Below are 17,774 nucleotides of genomic sequence, written 5' to 3' on the forward strand. Positions count from 1 at the left end.
TCCATGTTCCTCTTCACTTAAAATATAGTACTCCTTTTAATGGCCAGTTACTATTATTTTTAAATATTTTAAAATTGATTTTAGAGAGAAAAAAAAGAAAGGAGAAAGAAAAGAAACATCAATGAGAGACAGCTGCCTCTAGTACATCCCCTACTGGAGATCAAGCTCGCATCCCTGGCATGTTTCCTGACCAGGAATTGAACTGGAGAACTCTTGGTACATGGTTGATACTAAACCACTGAGCAACAATGGCTGGGCTGGTCAATTATTATTAATGAAATATTTTTCAGAAATATATATTTTTTTAATCATTGTAGTACACAATTTGACACTTTTTGTTTTTTTGTTTTTTCCTTCTGAACTTGTCTGGCCATTATTCTGGTGACAGGTTTGCACTAAAGGACAATCAGAAATAAATATAAAATGTGAAATTTAAATTTTATGTAAGTAGGCACCTCTTTAAACCTATTCTGAAAAAACTATACAGGATTATAATTGGTTTCCTATTCCCTGCCAATGTTAAATGTAACTTGGAGCTGAAACCTGATTATTTAAAAACAGTATAAGTAAACAGCCTCCTCCTTGTATTTTGGGCCAGACACCACAATAGGACACCTGACTGTCATGTACCTGAAATAGCTAACAAAATAATCATCACAGATACATAAGCATATAATGTCTTCCCAATACAATTCTACTTGAATTCATAGTATTTCCACAAACATGATTTAAAAAAAATAGAAATGAACACAACTCAATTCCACTCATGCATTATCAATTATCAAAGTTAGAGAAAAATAGCACAGAAGAGGAAAAATGCTTTTAAAGAGCCAAAATAATAAAGTGAATCTTTAGACTAAAATCTTTCTGTGTAATGGATGTTAGTGTAAAAATATAAATATCACAAGAAGTTGTACTTTAAGACTTTATCACAAAGGTTCACCTAAAATTAGGGGATGAATTCTGAAGTTAATGCACTGTAAATGCTAAAATTTAAGTACATAGCTCTTACTAAAGCTTCCATTTTTATGCCACATTTCTAACAATGCAGAATCTCATCTTGAGTATGAGCTCTTTTAGACTGGCAAGAAATTGGCTAAGTCTTGGCTATGTCCATTGAGGCTTAATAAACATCATCTCTACTTGCAGCTCTACCAAGTTTATATAAGAAAAGAGAATAAAACCTGTGTTATAATGTCAGAAGCTAATAATTCTTAAACCATTCATGATCTATCCTGAGAATTTGAAGGTTAATTCTATAACATAAGATAAATCTATAAATAGGAATACAAAAAAAAAATGTTTTATTTATGATTGCCGGTCCAAATGCAGAGAAATTAAATGCAAATCTGACACAGTAATATCCAAATGCAAATCTGATCAGTGCTTCCTAAGTAGCCCTTTCTAATATGTCAAATTAGATTGCTTTATTGAGAGAAAAAATGTGCCCTCAAGTGAGCATCCTCCTTATTAAATTCTAAGTGGAAAGAAACAGTCTTGTTGTAGAATTATCTCTTACTTTGTTGTTCAATAAAACATTATTTTCTTTTGCTAACTGGTAGAAAAAGTTTAGATTACAATTATAGATGAAGAGTGTATATATACATACAACATACATACACACACACACAGACACACAGACACACACACACACACACACATATATATATATATATATATATATATATATATATATATATATAGAGAGAGAGAGAGAGAGAGAGAGAGAGAGAGAGAGAGAGGGAGAGAAGTTTTGTGGGTATTTTTCTGATTTTTTCTTTTCTTCTCTGTAGCTTCCACCCTACAGAAAGACCATTAAAACCAGCTTACTCTGGGGGAAGCGAGGTGGATTGTCATTGACATCTGTCAGCGTGATGTTCACGGTGGTGGTCCCCGATAAGCCTCCCATCTGGCCGCCCATGTCCTTGGCCTGGATAACCACTTGATATTGCTCCCTGTTTTCTCTGTTCATGTTTGGCAAAGCAGTCCTGATGATTCCTTTGAAGAAAATACAAAAAACATTTGTTACCTTCACTGAAAACTCCATCATTTGTTGATTAAGCTCACAAAGTGTATGTCCAAACTGGTGACTTTTAAAAGACAAAATATGTTTTTGCTATTAATTTTTATTGTCCAGAAATTGTAAAAGTGATCCAATGCAGATATTTTACAATGTGTGTCACTTTCCTGATTCTTAAAGAGTACCGTGTGCACTGGATAATGTCCTCAACCCATGTGACGCAAACCCATACATAAAGACAGGCATCTTATCATTAGCTTGCTCAATCATTCAACTTGGAGTTTGTAAATCTCTAAGTGTGGCGTCATCACTCCGCTGGGAGTATTCATGGTAATGTTTGTTCTTATTTCCACGCCTTTTTTCTACTTGTAAAGATCGGAAAGACTATTAAAGGAACAAACCAAGGCACGGTTCCTGACCTGTTTCGGGCTCCACAGAGAAGTAGGGCTGCCCCTGGAGAATGCTGTAGATGACTCTGGCGCTGTTCCCATAGGAAGGGTCGTCGGCATCTGTAGCTGTGACTTGCACCACAGAAGTACCTGAAGTATCCAAATTCAGCTTAGTTCTGCACAGCACCAGGAGGAGGAGCAAAAGCACTGGTTTTCATGGAAGACTTGAATGATTTTTGGCTTTAATCATGACCTCTTAAAAAAACATGTATTGATCATTTACATGAACATCACACCTAGAGTTAACTCTGAGTTCAACTACATATTTATGTGGCAAACAAGTTTATTTTCATGCATGCAGTAGATACTTATAGAGTGTATCGGATTTTTAAAAAATGCAGTCATTTTACAAATGCCCAGGTTTGATACTTAAATTCATTTCCTCATAATAGATTTGTTTGATGTAAAGGGCATATCTAATCACAAAGGAATAAGTATGCTCCTTTCCCCCTCTTCACTAATTAACTGTAAAAATAATTAACATCTGCTCTAGAATACAATTTTATGAATAGATTAAAATTTAAATTTAGAAGCAATCCAAGATGATCCCAAGCTCCATGAACTATTCAAAGCTTTCTCATAAAGTTCAAGATATTTAAAAGGGCTTTATAATAAGGCAATGGACAGAAGTCCTTGGGATTCAGTGAAGTAAATATTAAATAGTAATCCCAGAACAATGCTTTTGAGAAATGAAGAATTCAAACTTTGCTATAACAACTGTTACAATTTTTTCCAATTGTTTTATCAATTTATATAACTTGTCCAACATTTGAGAAATGAATCTATTTTACTAAATCCAAACATATATCTCTAAAACTGTTTTCATATATTGAATTTTTTATAATGCTCTATTCATAAAAAATGAATGTGGTCTATGTAAAATAATTGGATGATCTCATTAACACCATCATTTATATTGTCAAGATAATCCAGACAAACTCAAGGCAAATGACTAGATTATATATGCAGAGACTCTTTTTTATATTTATGTTCTAAATGTACTTATATTTAGTGTCAAAATATTACGCAGCTATTATCCAAATTCATGTGACAAAATATTATATTTTAACAGTTTTCTACCAAGTTAAATGTTTTTCTTTTCTTGGCTTTTTGAGGAAAGTGTCCACTTATTTATATTGTAAGATTTACAAATACAAAAACTCCTATCCTAAGTGAGACTATTATGTATGCATTTTTAGTAGAAGTCAATGGTGATTTCAATTAAGTGGTCATAATATTTTGAGAATCTTTGATTTTTTAAAATACTTTTTGAAAAAATACCATAAATGTTCAAAATAAACTTACCTACGACAGACATTTCAGGAACACTAGCTGTATAAACTTCCTCTGGGAATGTTGGCTCATTGTCATTGATATCATGGATTTTGATCACAAACTCAGACTCCGGTTCTACTGGCCTCAGAGTTCTTCTGTTAATAGCTTGTGCACGTAGAGTATAAAAGGCCTTTTCTTCCCTATCAATTCTTCTTGTGGCATGGATGTCACCTGTTTTTTCGTCAATAATAAAAAGAGTACCAGCTCCATCTCCAGATAAAATATATTTGAGTGATCCATCTCCTTTATCTTGGTCTGAATGAAGCTAGAAAGAATGAAAAAGGAGCATATCCATGATAATATCTAAAGGCATGTAATGTTGAAAGAATTCAAAGGAAGTTTCTTATATCCCATCACTGAATAATGGGGTCAGTTATTTTAGTTTTTGAAATGAGTTAAGACTGGCTAGTGTGGCTCCTGGGTTGAGTGTCGGCCTAAGAACCAAGAGTTTGCTGGTTCATTTACTGGTCAGGGCACATGCCTGGCTACGGGGTGTGTATATCAGTGAGTGAATCTGGCCTTAAGGTGGCAGACCTGGAAAAGAGACCTTCCTTGGACCAAGAAGCAAACACAGGGATGCTCGAATAGGGAAAAACAGGTCCCAAGAATCTTTATAGTCTTGAGTACAGTCTATAAAAGGATAAGCAGGTTACAGTTATAAATATCCATTTGCTCTCGCAGAATTCTTACCTGAGGGGAGGGGCTCACCATGGAAGGAATAGAGCATGACCTTGTAAAACACAAGAATTATAAATTTCTCCTTTTTAAAAAATATATTTTATTAATTTTTTACAGAGAGGAAGGGAAAGGGAGAGTTAAAAACATCAATGAGAGAGAAACCTTGATCAGCCACCTCCTGCACACTCCCCATTGGGTATGTGCCCTCAACCAAGATACATGCCCTTGACCGGAATCGAACCAGGGACCCTTGAGTCTGCAGGCCGACAACGCTCTATCCACTGAGCCAAACTTGTTAGGGCTATAAATTTCTCTTTAATTGTACCATCCGATCAATAAACATTTTCTATGCTAAGATCACAGTTTCATTATTTGCAATAAATGAGTATACTTTAATTCTTTTTTATTTTTATTAGATAAGAAATATAAAAATATGTAGATTATCTAAATTTCTATAAAGCATTTATAATAATTTAGACATCATTGTGAACGTGTTTTTTAAATATTCATATAAAACATAGTACTAATTCAGACATGTAGCTTAGAGAATTAAAAATTGGAGATTATATTTTTAATCGTGCAAAGATTATAGACATATTTACCTAAATAGATTTGAATTTTGCTCTTTAGATGACATATCAACATGCATTTTGATCTAATTACATGTGAAATATTAAGCTGATTATTTTCTTTTTAAAATAGAATTTTGCTTCTTTATTTGAAAGTTTCATTAATGGGAGTAAATGAACATAACTGTAAAAACATTTTATATGAATATCAAAACTGTTTATCTTAAATAAATATTTTGTGACACACATATGCCTAATACAGTGGTTGGCATACTGTGGCCTTGAGTGTGGCTCTTCCACAAATACCACGTGCGTTTACACACTTACAGTGCGATTGAAACTTAGTGGCCCATGTGCAGAAGTCAGTTTTCGGCTCTCAAAAGAAATTTCAATCATTGTACTGTTGATATTTGGCTCTTGACTAATGAGTTTGCTGACCGCTGGCCTAATATATTGTATTACTAGTATTGTTGGGTCTACAAAAGCAGTCTGCTTTTTGGTTAATAGTTTGCAATAATTAGCACTTAGCCATCAAATCTGGATCAGACTCCATTTTTTTTTTTCTGGAAAATTACTCATTATTACAGGCCTAATGGATAAAGTAAACCCCAAATTGATATATACTTTGGAGGAAAAGATGTCAGGTGACATTTTTTATGGCATCTTTTACTATTTATAAGCAACAAAGCAAGGTTGAGAAACTTAAGAAACACCTGCTTTTAACTAAAAAGCTCTTACAAGTAACTAATGACTGCTGTGTTGTCCAGAGAAACACTTTCAAAAAGTCAAAAGATTGATGGTTTTTAGTAACTGAAATTGCACGCAGTTGCTGGGCAACTTTGCAATTATACAGATGTGAAGCACTGGGTAATTTTCCATCTTCCAAATGGCAGGCATAAGCATTGCATGTTTCTTACTCTGTTTGGGAACCAACATAATTTAAGAAAATATTATTGATATTATCAATTATTTGATCAGATAAATTTGCGGTTTGTAGTAGACCCACAAAAATGAGGGAAGTTCCTTAATATAACATCTACGTTACTTCAAAAAATGAGAAGAGATCCTGACTGGTTTGGCTCAGTGTGTAGAGCAGGGGCCTGCGAACTGAAAGGTCCCAGGTTTGATTTCAGTCAAGGGCATGTACTTTGGTTGTGGGCACATCCCCAGTAGGAGGCATGCAAGAGGCAGCTGATCGATGTTTCTCTCTCTTCAATGTTTCTAATTCTCTATTCCTCTCCTTTCCTCTCTGTGACTATCGGTAAAATATATTATAAAAAAAGAATAAGAAGAGGTTTAAACATGGAATTTCCTTGCATTTTACACCTCCTGGGAAATACCAGATGAATATAGAACATAGATTTGGAGTAGAGAGGATATAAAGCAAGATGGGCATCATTAACACTGGTTCTGCTATTTTATTCAGTTAGTCAAGCAAAAAAGTTGCTAGTGTTGGTGAGATTTTAATTTTAATAATGCTCCATTTTGGACTATGAATCACAGCAGAATTTTTGCTTTCACTTATACTACAGAGAGTGGAAATTAAATTTCCCATCCCCTTGAGAGTTTCTGTCGGATTAGAAAATTGAAAATGGTATTAGGGGATTGGAAGTTGGACTGTGGTTTTGAGAATCAGAAACAAGAGGATTTCAATCTCCTCATAACTAAGAGAAAGAAATTAGACTTTTGAATTTATATCTTTTGACCTAAAGATCTAGACTTACAATAAAATTATCTTGCACTATTAGAGCACATATAAGAGAAAAGTGAATTTTCATTTTGTAAATATATTTTTATTGATTTTAGAAAGGAAGGAAGGAAGGAGAGAAAGATAGAAACATCAATGATGAGAGAGGATCATTGATTAGCTGCCTCCTGCACATCCCACACTGGGAATCTAGTCCACAACAAAGGGCATATGGCCCAAGTAGGAATCTAACCATGACCACCTCCTGGTTCATAGGTTGCCGCTCAACCACTGAGCCATGCTGGTAGGCTAAAAAAATAAATTTTCTTAAAATGGGAAACAGCTGATCACTAACACTAGCATAAAGGGCCAAAGTAACCATGTTTGGGGGCTTACCTATAGCATGTTTATCAAAATCTTCTTTAAATAAACATATTTGAGAACTGGATAGGAAAGAAGCAACAGTTGGCAAAATTGGCTTGGCTCAGTGGATAGAACGTCGGCCTGTGGACTGAAAGGTTCCTGGTTCTATTTCGGTCAAGGGCATGTACCTTGACTGCGGTCACATCCCCAGTAGGGGGTGTACAAGAAGCAGCTGATCGATGATTCTCTCTCATTGATGTTTCTAACTCTCTCTCACTCTTCCTCTGTGTAAAAAATCAATAATATATATATATATATATATATATATATATATATATATATATATATATATATTTTAAAAGCTATAACTAAAGAAAAGTCCAGAAAATTAAAAAGGAGGAGAAGGAGGAGGAGGAGCAGGAGGAGGAGGAGGAGGAGGAGGAGGAGGAGGAGGAGGAGGAGGAGGAGAAGAAACAGATACTATAATAATGCTGAAAGGTACATTTCTAGACCTGAGATTTGAGGAGTTGCTCCCTCCTGTAGGTGAACAGTGGGAGACAAGAACTAACAATAGCATTGATAATGATAATTTCCTAATAGGTAAAGCAAAAGAGCAATGCACAAGTTCCTTAATCACAGTCCCCTGTCTAAGCCCTCTCTTCTTTTTAAGTTGATTTTTATTACTATAATTACTTCTTCCCTGGTAATGTCTCTCTCCCTCATGTGGGTTTATTTCACATTTCAACTTATTTACTAAGTAATATCAGATGAATGTTAATGCTAAAAACTGTAGCTTTCTTATTACTCTTCACTTTTATATTTGAACTAGAGGCCCAGTGCATGAGATTCGTGCACTGGTGGGTGGGGTCCCTTAGCCTGGCCTGCACCCTCTCACAGTCAGGGACCCCTTGGGGGATGTCTGCCTGACAGCTTAGGCCCGATTCCTCCTCTACCCCCTCTGCCCCCCCTGGGGATCAGGCCTAAACCTCCAGACAGACATCCTTCTTGCAGTCCTGGTCCCCTTGCTCCTTACTGCCCACCTGTGGGAGTGCACTGACCACCAGGGGGATCTCTTGCATTGATTGTCTGGTCCCTGGTGGTCAGTGCCCATCATAGAGACCAGTCATTATGCCGTTCAGTCAATTTGCAGATTAGCCTCTTATTATATGTAAGTTAGTTATCAATACTTGGATTTATTAAACATTTAACTGAATAAAATCAGTTGTTTCTATTACCGAGAGGTGGGATTATGGATTATGTGTCAAATACTGTACAGCATCTACTTTGAAATAACTTCTATATTGATTTGACCTTGTGCTATTTTATTATGTGAGGCATTAAGTTTTCTTTAAATGGAAAAAAAAAATTGTCAGATTATTGAGGCTTTACTTCCTCAGTAACACCTGTTCTTTGGTGTGAAACATTTGTGCCACAAATCTTTAAGAAGAATTTTATGTTAATGCTGACCTTTTCCTTCCTTGAGGAAAACCTATTAAAAATTCACAACCTGCTATGTTCCTTGGAAATTCACAAGCAGATAAAGGACATGGCGAGATACATGACAATTAATGAAAACAGAACAACTGGTGCTGGGCTGCACATTTAAAAGTCATTTTCCTGATTTAACTTTTTCATTTAGATGTAGTTAATTATAACTCACTGCTTATACTGAGCAGTTTCATAATTAAAGCTGAACAATCCACTGAATTTAAAGGCATTATTTTAAGCGCAGATAATTTAATAAAATCTGGTCATTTGAAATGTGGCATGCTTCTGATAATTTTACATTTCATGAATAATATTCGTCTTAAGATCATTTGTCTACAATTTTGTACGATAAAAGTGGTCATGTGGCAATATATAGTTTAAGGGTGTCTTTATTTTTTTTTTTTTTACTAGAGGCTTAGGGCACAAAATTCATGCATGGGTAGGGTCTCTCAGCCTGGCCAGTGTCAGGGCCAATCAGGTTCTCCACCTCCCCACCACCTTCTTCCCTGGCTCCCTCAGCACCCCACTGCCACTGCTGGTCACCCGCCATGTTCCTCACCAACCCCTGGTGGTCAGTACATGTTATAGCGAGTGAGTAAACTCCCATTCTCCTAGTCGAACTCCTGTGGGGACACTTTGCATATTAGCCTTTTATATATATAGATTTTTATACTAAAAGAAGAAACTGAGATACAATTGATTTCTTATCTCACAGAATTAAAGATTACACTTCAGGATAGGTACTATGTTGGTAGAAACTTTACCTCTTAATATCGGCTTACTTTTATTTTTCAGTTCCTCACATTAAATGAGAAACTACAATGATATATTTATGAAGTACAGGAAAATTATGTAATTTGTTACCAAAAGGACAATCTATAAAAAAAAAAAAAGTGATATTTTCACTCTTTATTTAAAGAAAAATGAAGAGCAAGTTTTAAAAAGTGAATAAATATTTATTAATTTTGTCTGTAAAAGTTTGTTACTAGTTCAGAAAAACATATTGTGTGAGATTCTTTCTCATTCACAGATATTAATGCCTTTTGGATATTGATAATTGTTGGTATTTGGTTATATTTAAAAAATAGGTGGACCTGGAGATTACTTGCTAAGTGAAATAAGCCAGTCAGAGAAAGACAAACATATGATCTGACTTATATGTGGAATATAATGAACAAAATAAACTGACAAACAAAATAGAAACAGGCATTGATACATGGACCAGATGACAGCTGTCAGAGGGGAGGGGCTAGGAGAAGACTGGATAAAAGAAGCTGATATGATTGGTCAAAGAACATATATGCAAAGTCCTTGGGCACAGACAACAGTGCAGTGATGGCCTGAGGGAAACAGGGGCAGATGCTGGGTGGAGGTGGACAAAGAAAAGGAAAATGGGGACATCTGGGAAATTTTGAAAAATAAGAATTTTATATTAGTAACACTACATTGTGATTAAATGGTTGGGCTAGCTCTTTGAAGGATAAACTCTGATGAATGCATCACAATGACTGTAACATTCATTCTCCAATTTAACAACTTCTATTTTTGTGTGTGTTCATGAACTTTAAAAAGTCTAGAAATTGTTACATAGATTTGCTAGTGCATGGTTATAATTTTTCGCCTGCTGTTCTTCCAAATAGCCAATAAATTCTATATTTGTTTTCTTTTTAAAAATCCAGATTGTGGCAAATATGCTATGCTATTCCTGTACCATCCTCATTAGCATTTTGCTCTTTCTGCTCTAGTGCGTAAGATAATATCAGATGTGAAAGGAGGAATTCAATGAAATAACTAAATTTACAACCAACGGTCCCTAGGCATGGCCTGTGATGGGGGCCATCTTTCTGGCAGCTGGCAGTCAGCCCAGCAAAATAGATAGATAGATAGATAGATAGATAGATAGATAGATAGATAGATAATTTACAACCAATAAGATATTTTAGAGAAGATGGCCCAGTATCAGGAAGCAGCTGAAAACATGATAAAGCATGTAAACACAGTCTGGTCAGAAATAAATAAGTAGTTACTCATTTTGTTGAGCCTGGGAGGAAAAAGGGAAGAAAAAAAAAGGTGTGAAATCTTGAAATGAAGTATATGAAACTTACAAAGAAGACTGAACATTATTTTAATATTGACTATATAGAAAAATATAAATGAAGTTTTATGAACCCAAATGAAACCATTACTTTCCATTAAAAATAGAAATGAGAAATAAAGCTTAACAATGGAATGGACTGTAAAAGTATTTATATCATTTTGAAATAACCCTCATATATAATTTATTTTTAACTTTTTTTTTATTTTTGACACTGTTATAGATGTGCCCATTTTCCTCTCCTTTGCCCACTTCTACCCAGTCCCTGTCCTCCTTCCTTCTGGCCAACAACACATATATAATGTAGATTGATGAATACTTTCCCAAACACTTTCTTTCTGGGGCCAGAGGAAAGCACAGAGGATGAAACAATGGATGGACAATGATGTCTACATAGCGTAGTGTCTGGCATAAAAAATATTTTCCACATTTATTTTCCACATTTGAGATAGTTAACTAAAGATCTCCTCCCAAAGAAAAAAACCCTAGTGAGGTCTGGGTTCAATAACTTGCGACTTTTCCCATCTGGTCTCCTAAGGGTGCAACCAGTTGAAAATGGGTCTTGTTGCCGAAACCGGTTTGGCTCAGTGGATAGAGCATCAGCCTGCGGACTGAAAGGTCTCAGGTTCGATTCCAGTCAAGGGCAGTACCTTGGTTGTGGGCACATCCCCATTGGGTATGTGCAAGAGGCAGCTGATGGATGATTCTCTCTCATAGATGTTTCTAACTCTCTATCCCTCTCTCTTCCTCTCTGTAAAAAAATAAATAAAATATTTTCAAAAAAGAAAATGGGCCTTATTTCATGGGCCACCCTGACTGGTGAGTCCAAGCTGGGATGGTCCTAAAGCACTGGGGGCTCTCCCTGAAGACATTTGGGATTACTCAAGACCCTATAACAGGTCAGATTTATTTTCTTTGTCTATAAAACTTAAGAAATATCCTGCTAAACTACTGCTGACTTACACCTTGAAATATCTTAAGATGGGCACATTTCTTTGCTAGTACTGTAAAGATACCAATATTATATTGAAGACATTTATTTAAGTTTTGCATAGACCTATATTTTACAGGACATTATCTGCCTCAAGACCTTAAATGCCATGTATAATATACTGTAAAAACATTCTCCCTAGCAATTAATCTATCCTTTCTAGAGTTATTGGAAAATATTTTAGAGAAGGTGGACATACTTCTAGAAGCCTGGCATCTTCCTTCTTACAGTTTTGAAAATCACTGAATTTTTTTAAAAAAAATCTTGAAGTGTGCAAATGACATTGAACACTGAATACCTACTTTCCCTCACAACTTCAAGGAGTCTTCTTAAGCATCTTGGATTTAAAATATAGTAAAAAAAAAAATATATATATATATATATATATATATATATATATATATATATATGTCTAAAAACATAAGTAAATGCAAAATATTTAAAACCAAGAGATTTATTTTGAATAATAAGATAAAAGAAATTAGAGAAAAAAATAACAAATGATCACCCCTTTCCTCTGGGCTACTGTGGCAGCTGAGAATTTTTCCTCCTTCTTTTTTGCCCTTAAAGGTATGGTGATAAGAAATGAAGGAGGAGAGAGGGCTAGCTGCAGGTATGTATTAAAGGAGTTTACTTAAATAAGTATTTCTTGAACTAGACTGAATTAAGATAAATTAAACTGAAGAGAATGTGGTATTTTAGGACATAGATGTTTTAAAGATTTTTGGTACAGTGGCAAAATCTCTTGGGTTTCCAAGGCTTGTAAAAGTGCTTTTATCTTGAAAGCTATAGAGTAACAAGTACTAATTGGATGTTCAAATGAGAAGGACCAGGCAGTTGCATTTTTTTTTTCTTCTAGGGGTTATGGTGAAGGAGGAGAAAAATTAGAAGAAGTTTGGAACTTGATATTTATTGTTATTTTTAAGGCACTGAATGAAATGGTAATCTGAAAAGGGTTAGAAACCACTACCCTAGAAGAAAATTTTCAAATTTGTGTGTCTGTGTGTAAAATACAATATTTATGTGATATCAGGGGTTTCAATTCTCCTCTGAAATATAGCCATAGTCCACTAAATTTAAAAAGGAATCCTTAGTCTAGTTTGACTTTCTATGTTTTACAGTCTGGTCAGAAATAAATAACTAAATAAATCAAGTAAATGTCCTGTGGAGAGTGTTCCTCTGCTGGTTTAGCTTGGTGTATAGAATGTCAGCCTAAGGACTGCAGGGTCCCCTGTTCAATTCCGGTCAAGGGCACATTCTCAGGTTGCTCAGGTTGCTGGCTCAGTCCCTAGTAGGGGGCGTGCAGCAGGCAGCCAATCAATGATTCTCTCTCATCTATTAACAAAAAAGGAGATTGTTCATTTGGCTAATACATTCATAACTTATCAAACCTATTCCACAAATTTATCAGCAAATATCATGCCTCTATAACTTGTATCCTTCCACATTAAGTTGATGTACCCATCCTATAAGTTCTTACTCTTCTATCAAGTCCCTATTTATGCCTTCATGGGTCTTCAAACTACGGCCACATGCGGCCCACAGAGGAGTCTGATCCGGCCCGCCAGGTTTTTTGGGCAGTGAGCGCAGCCGAGGTGTTACAGTAGGAATTAGTAGTTCATATAGTCCGGCCCTCCAGCTCTCTGAGGGACCGTGATCTGGCCGCCACTTTAAAAAGTTTGAGGACGCCTGCCTTATATCCTATATGAATCCCATTCAAACTCTTTTGAAAGTCTAACTTGACCTCTCTTCCCTTCCTAATTTATGTTTAAAACATAGAATTCTAATTTGTGTGTTTGTATGAATATGCATATATGCCCCTAATTTTATAACACCCATACAAATTTTAACTATTATTTTTATATCTTAATGAAGCTACCAATATATTTATTTTGAGGATAATAAATATTTTATTCTTTTGGACTCCGAACATTTCACAGTACACACACAGAATTATTTATTTATTTGTAGGAGGGGTGGACATAAAAAAGTCAAATGCCACTGACATGAGAAATAAAGAGTTCATTTTGTGCTACTTATTTGAAAAGGCTGACCATTCTGGATGGAGTAAAATTGAATTAGAAGTCCATAATAAAAAGTGGGTATTGGTCATTTATATTATAATTATAAATGTACATAAAAATCATTGAAAAAAAACTTGGCTGCAAGTTAGATAGAAATTTCAGTTAACTTTGAGATTGAATCAGTGAAATATGACCTCTACATGAATTACTGGGATACAAATTTAATTTTTTTAGTAGTAGCTAGGGATAGAAATGTGAATCCAAATTTGTCTCTGAAACTATATGATAAGTCATTATAGACATCTGTGTTTTATCATCCTATATAATAAAGATGTAATAATGAGACCAACCATGTAATGAGGGGATCATGGATCAGCAGGAGGGTGGGACAGTGAGATACAAGCAGTGGAGGAGAGCTACAGGAAGAAGCAGGGCAGCAAGCTATGAGGGGGAAGCAGGAGTAGGGGGGTGGGGATGGGGTGGGGCAGAGGGAGCTACAGGGAAATTTGCTTTTCTGGGCCTGGACTTTGTGCTAATGATCTGTGATTGTCCCAAGAAGAAGGTACTTGTGGCATAAGAAGAAATGAGTGTGGGTGGAGGTAGGCAAAGGGCGAGGAAGGGGGAGGGGAGAGCTCGCCTATAATTTTGCCAATAGGTTTTCTATTCGCAGCGCATTAGGCCTTCTGGATTTATCCTTGACTGTTTTATCCGTATCATTTTGACTATTTATCATGTGAAGTAAAATACATGTTTCAAATGATTCTTTTTATAAAAATGCCCTACATTTTCCCACTTCCTTAGAAATTTCAATTTAATTATTCTAAAATTCTTTACTCCCTGTGACTTATTTCTTGTTACCCCAGAGAGGGATGCTCTATTTATTTAATGAGGTTCTTTTTTCGTGCTGTGGGATTTTCTAAAATGTTAGTGACATTTTGCGATTCTTTTACATTTGCTTAAAAGGTTCATTAGAGGCCCTAAATGGCTTTTCTCCTTCCTTACAAGCCCAACCAATAAGTGAGCCTGAGGACTGCATGCCTTTCAAATAGGATTGTCAAGCAGACCCCAAGTAGTGCATTATGGCAGCTGCTAGGTGGGCTTGCTACTCTTCCATAGATTTGGCCACTAAAGACACAAGGTACGCAAATAGATTGAGGCTCAGCCGAAATGACATCCAAAGCTTTAGGTTTGTATCAGCTTCCCTTGCTCCCCACGTCTCAAGGGGATTGAGGGTAGCATCACAGATCAACTCTGCAGGTGAGTTGGTGTCACAGCTGAGAGACAGAGCTCAGGAAACCCCATGGGAATTTCTAGCATTCTCTTTATTCTCTAGATGTAAGCAAACCAGCATGGGGATTCTACCATCCTGGAATGGCCCTGGGTAGCTGGCCAGTTTCTGTGTGTCCTATCCTGTAATGTAAGTTCATCTAAGCAAATTGGGTGTATTAATACCTAGAAGTGGGGGGGGGGGGGGGGGAGTAAGAAATTTATGAAAAGTTGTCTTCCAGCAAGAATAGGATATGTCTATTGGCATAGAGAACTTCAAAATAAGTTGCACACATGGAAAATGGGAAGGTAAGGTGGTCCCATGTCCACTAGAATGCACAGATACTGGTGCATTCTTAATACTCAATTTCAGAGCCATAATCTCTTCTGGGAAGATATGGGATTGAATGTTTTGCTTGTGATATTAATAGAGATGTAATTGGGGAGGTTGGTAATAGAAGCCAATCTACACAGCTAATTGTGGAGGAGAAATCGAACAAAATAACCAATGAGCCCAAACTAAAGTTGAAATGAATACTATCTTTCAACTCAGCTTAAACTATACTACATTCATTGTCTACTTCAGTTCATGTGGCTGGTGTAGCCATCATAGCGACCCATCCCATTTTAGGTTGCCTATAAAGTCTTTATAAATTTTGTTTATCTGAATTATCATCTGTTTGTTCACAAATATATTTTATATGTCCTCTGACATATTGGAAATAATTTTAAATTTAAATCTCAAAGCTATTTCATATTTCTTTTAAAATATCATAACTCTAGCTGAAACCGGTTTGGCTCAATGGATAGAGCGTCGGCTTGGGGACTGAAGGGTCCCGGTTTCAATTCCGGTCAAGGGCATGTACCTTGGTTGCGGCAAGAGGAAGCTGATTGATGACTCTCTCTTATCAATGTTTCTAACTCTATCTCTCTCCCTTCCTGTCTGTACAAAATCAATAAAATATATTAAATAAATAAATAAAATATCATAACTCTAAACTATATTAAAAGTTACTGTTTTCAAGTTTGCTTAAGCCGCCTCATTTCCTTTGTTTAAATTCTATGAAGAAAATACTGATGTGGATAACTGGTAGTGACATGACAAGGGGAATAGATGGTTTTCAGTGTTATTAGTACTATAATCTACTATTTGAAAGTATATAAAAGTGGGATTATTAACATCAATACTTGTATTTATTTTTTATTTACTTTTTACACTTCAATTTAGATACTTCCTACTTACCACTGTTATCACCTTGACAAATTCCTAAATTGTAATTTTCTGGAGTTTTCTGCATTGTTTGAACTTTGATTTTATGGCTAAGTACAAAAGGCTTGATATATTTATTCTTTTTTAATCCCCCTAAAATTATTCTCATTGTCCTTTTTTTCCTCATTTTTAAATTATATCCATTTCGGTTTTAATAAAGTAAAACAAATTGCTAGTTGAAAAAAATAGTTCAATATATTTCCATATAATTTCATGCTTAATTTCATTCATGATCCTCTTCACATAAAAATAAAGACAACACACCATTAAAATTCAATAGCTTAATTTCATTTTTCAGCTAAGATGTTTCTTGCATTCTTTAGTCATTAGTCAAGGGAGAAGAAAATGAGATGAATTTTCATTCAGTTAAAAAAGAGAAAAATGAGGTTGTCAGTAACTTTCTCAGACTATAAGAATAAATAACTACTTCAGCTTCTGCGGCCACTGGTGATATTCCAACTAAACCCTCCCTGCTGAATTTAACAATTACTTAAACTGTGCTATAATCCCTAAACAAAATGAGATGAATAAAATGGACTGAAGATATGACTAATGATACATATCAATTTTCTCAGGCAAAAATTGAATTTAACTGTTAACTCCTTTGAGAAATGATTACAGAAATTGTATATATTTCCTTAAGACTTCTAACCATTCCCCAAATTCAAGGTTTTTTAAAAAAGGCACAGCATATAAAAGTAAATTACTTTGAGCCTATTATAATTTCATGTGATATTAAGGAAAATAAGCATAGGGAAAAGAAAAAAGACAATGTGTTTTTTTTTTTAATAGAGAGTAAACTATGTTATAAACCAAATATCACTTACGTGTTAAAAATCTGTAAGACTATCAGAAAGTAATGTTGAAAATTATTTAAGATTTGGAGCAAAGTTCTGTAACTGAAGATGTTTAATACAAACTCTTACATTTTATCATTTCGAATACTTGGCTAAATTTGATTAACTATTCATTATTATAAGTTATTATTTCGATTCTGAATTTTACAGAACATTTAAAATTTCAAATATTCTTATAAACTATAATTTACATTTAGCAAGGAAGAACACTATGACACAATTATAAGAAATTAAGGAAAGTAATAATCTATTGGAATGGAAGTTTCTAAGACCATAATTAGTCTGGAAAACTAATTTAGAAAACTATATTTTTATTTTAGATGACCACAACATTTTTCATATTTAAAATCTTGAGTTTATATGGAAAACTCTATCAATCCCTGAAGGGATTAAATAATCTATATTTTATAGGCCAGATTTCAGTTAGAATACAGCTTTGGACCAGATGTTAATTAAATGTATAGCATATTTTCCATGTTTTAAAGTGTGATTTTTTTTTTAATATTTTGGTATTTTCATGTCTTTGTTAATTGTTTTATCTCTAATTTTGTGAACATCTGACTATCTTTTGCCTTTAACTTAACATTTTTTGGATGATTTTACTTAGATAATACAAGATCCCAACTGCTTACCCTTTTAAAAGGCAGATATTCTCACTTTCGGTTGATTAAATTAAAAATAA

At 34.8% G+C, this 17,774-nt stretch overlaps 1 protein-coding gene across 2 annotated transcripts in view; it reads right to left on the bottom strand.

The window, feature by feature from the left end:
- The window catches only part of CDH10 (cadherin 10), a 66,061-nt gene that overhangs the window by 38,082 nt on the left and 10,205 nt on the right, over window positions 1–17,774 (bottom strand). Inside the window, exons 2-4 of one of the 2 annotated variants that reach the window (XM_036410536.2) lie at window positions 3,775–4,069; window positions 2,440–2,559; window positions 1,831–1,998 (exon numbers count right to left, since the gene is read on the bottom strand). In XM_036410536.2, the coding sequence (XP_036266429.1) occupies window positions 1,831–1,998; window positions 2,440–2,559; window positions 3,775–4,069 (583 nt within the window). The remainder of the gene's footprint in view (window positions 1–1,830; window positions 1,999–2,439; window positions 2,560–3,774; window positions 4,070–17,774) is intronic. The other variant, XM_036410537.2, reaches the window with a different exon arrangement.

Source organism: Pipistrellus kuhlii, unplaced genomic scaffold (assembly GCF_014108245.1).
Source record: "Pipistrellus kuhlii isolate mPipKuh1 unplaced genomic scaffold, mPipKuh1.p scaffold_m20_p_4, whole genome shotgun sequence".
NCBI classification, from domain to species: Eukaryota; Metazoa; Chordata; class Mammalia; order Chiroptera; family Vespertilionidae; genus Pipistrellus; species Pipistrellus kuhlii.